The sequence below is a fragment of the Entamoeba invadens genome (genome assembly GCF_000330505.1).
Source record: "Entamoeba invadens IP1 unplaced genomic scaffold scaff_1105074725309, whole genome shotgun sequence".
Lineage (NCBI taxonomy): Eukaryota > Evosea > Mastigamoebida > Endamoebidae > Entamoeba > Entamoeba invadens.
In genome coordinates, this window is record NW_004440296.1 from 14,372 (window position 1) to 17,145 (window position 2,774).

At 31.5% G+C, this 2,774-nt stretch overlaps 2 protein-coding genes across 2 annotated transcripts; one reads left to right on the plus strand and one right to left on the minus strand.

The window, feature by feature from the left end:
• Positions 1 to 65: 65 nt before the first annotated feature.
• EIN_477600 (actin, putative) lies at positions 66 to 885 on the plus strand (the record flags this gene model as incomplete). Its single annotated transcript, XM_004256029.1, has 2 exons — positions 66 to 69; positions 185 to 885. 2 exons carry the CDS (start codon positions 66 to 68, stop codon positions 883 to 885), a joined length of 705 nt encoding a protein of 234 aa, XP_004256077.1.
• A 417-nt stretch (positions 886 to 1,302) lies between these two features.
• Positions 1,303 to 2,736, minus strand: EIN_477610 (hypothetical protein; the record flags this gene model as incomplete). The annotated part of the gene is made up of 1 exon (XM_004256030.1): positions 1,303 to 2,736. The coding sequence occupies one exon, from the start codon at positions 2,734 to 2,736 to the stop codon at positions 1,303 to 1,305; it is 1,434 nt and encodes a 477-aa protein (XP_004256078.1).
• Between the last annotated feature and the right edge of the window lie 38 nt (positions 2,737 to 2,774).

The window sequence follows — 2,774 nt, forward strand, 5'->3', positions numbered from 1 at the left end:
TTGTTTTCCTAATGACACATTTTTAATAATAGAATCAGTAAATACCCACAAAAGAACAGAAAAAAATGTGTGATTTTTTTGTTTTGTGAATATGTTCCAAATTTTTGTCTAATTTCGCAACCTGTATGATCCCTGTTGTCGACTGGTAAAAGCACTGGCTTTTGTGTTGAATATGGTCATGGAGTTACTCAATTTGTGCCTGTTTATGAAGGTTCAAAGGTGCAAGTTGGTGTGTCGCGTTTAGAACTTGCTGGACAAGATGTAAACGACTCACTTGAGAAATTTGCAAACACAAATGGATTCACCTTCAAAGATTACTTAGAAAAGGAAACTTTGGCTGATTTGAAAGAAAAACTTTGTTATGTTGCTCAGAATTATGAAGAAGAAAAGAAAAAAGACGCAAACAAACTGGATAAAACTTTCAACCTCCCAGATGGAAAAGAAATCAAACTTGGTGTTGAGAGATTTGAATGTGCTGAACAATTGTTTGAACCAGAAACATGTGGAAAGGAAATAGATGGTATTATTGATCGAGCTAATGATATGCTCATGCACGTTGATCCAGATGTGAGAAATGAATTATATGGTCATATTGTGTTGGCTGGCGGTAACACAATGATGCCTGGCTTTGTGGAGAGAGTTAAAACCGAATTTACTAAATTGGCACCTATATCTGCAAAAGATTGGATTTTACTGCACCAGAAAATAGAGATCTTGCTGCTTGGAAAGGAGGCGCCATATTTGCTAGTTTATCAACTTTTGAATCAGCTTGTGTGTCAAAAGATGATTATGATGACAATTATCTGGGTATTATCAATGCAATATGCCCCTAAAACAATATTTTTACATTTAGTTTTTATACATTATTATATGTTATCAAAATAATATTAAAATATAATACTATTTTTTCTTATTTCTAAAAACACAAATATAATTATACCCTTTTTAATTTATGGTCATTGTTACAAAAAAATCCAATTGAAATAAATTGAACATTTCTTTACTATAATTATAAATTAATGTTAACATTTTATTTTGATTGTTATTTTGGGTTATTCTCAATTACTCTTTAAATATTTCTTTAATAATACTAAAAAGAAAAACACAATTTACAATAAGTTTTTAATCAAAGTGAATACTGCAATTTGATTTTACATTTTAACGTAACAATTAATAATGTTATTCGAAAAATACACGTATGTGTTAATTAAAACAGATAAAATTTTAAAAGAATTACTTTTTCATCATCTATATTTTAATTTTGTATAAATATTAACAAAATACAGATTAACCATAAAATTGTTATAACAAAAATATCACTAATAACAAAAAGACTACAGCTGTCTTTATACTATAATCTCTTATGTTAAATGAGGGTTCGACAATACATTTCCCAGCAGTCGAACATACAAATCCATCTCGACACACTCCACATGCCGGTTCGCATGCTTTTTGGAAAGGGGAGTCACCATTTGGATATGATTCGTTGCTGATTGTGCATTCAGTAAATAAGCAATCAAAAGAAGTTGAATTGCATTTATCGGTGTCTACAAGTTCTTCTTCTCTAATCAAATAAGCACTTTTCAATACTACATGAGAACCTTTACTGAATTTCTGAGTGATTGTCACAACATTTGCAAATAATTTTGTTTTTAAATTAAACGCTATTCTTAATTCGATTGTTTTCCCCCCATTAATTCTTTGATATTTTGTTGGGAGTCCGGCCTGAATCAATTTGATCGTATCAAAATTTAATTCTGTCACAGAAGTGTCTTGTAAAATATGCGTAATAATAAATTCATAATCTCCATCAGTATCAAAAACGACTACCATCTCTTTAAAATCCTTCTGAATTCTGAATGAATTTGCATAGAAGAAACATAGAGTTATATTTCCTCCTTCTGCTATAAACGATACTTCGTTCTTTCCCCATTCGAACATGTGTCCTTCCAATTTTTCATTGATAGTCCAAACTTGCCATTTTTGGTATGTCAACTTATCCTCATCAAAAGCACTTGAATTGAACACTTGGGTGTCTGTTATGTACTTACATGGTTTTGTGTCCACTGAAATATATCGCACCGCAGCAGTAAACGAATTTTCTTCACTGAGATTAATTCCTTTGAATCTTATTTTTTCGTCATCGTATGAAACCATTTGTATGTTCACTTTATCTTTAATTAAAGGTATCACAAACATGTCATCAATTTTTTTCCAATAAGTTGTTACTTTATTTTGGTATTCAACTCCTATCTTTTCAGCTGGTTTGTTGTGATCAGTAAATTGGAATGTAACACTCGTTTTATTTCGATTTATCACATAGAGTGAAGGTGGAAGCCCTAAGTCAAAAGCGACTTCAAACATTGTTACTTGTGTTATAAAATTTTGCTTGTTATCCACACCAGAAGTCAGTCTTTTGTATATATTTTCGAACACACCTATTGTCCTCCTTTCAATTGAATAAGTCGACCCGTCTGAAGTAATTTCGGCTGAACCGGCGATCATACAATTAACAACATTTTCGCTTGGACCTATTAACTGGAGCCATTCTCCACATCTATTGAGAAATAATGAACTTTTGTTGACAATGAAAAATTCGGGGTGTACAAAACAGAGAGATTGAATGTCATAACCGTGTATAAGGTGTTCAAAGTTCGGAATTTTGTCGTAACAAAGAGAATAATTAGATATTGTTGCAAATGATGAATTCATGTTTAATACCACAAAGTCCGGCATGCATATAGGGTCCGTTGCTGTGACAGTATTTTGTGAAG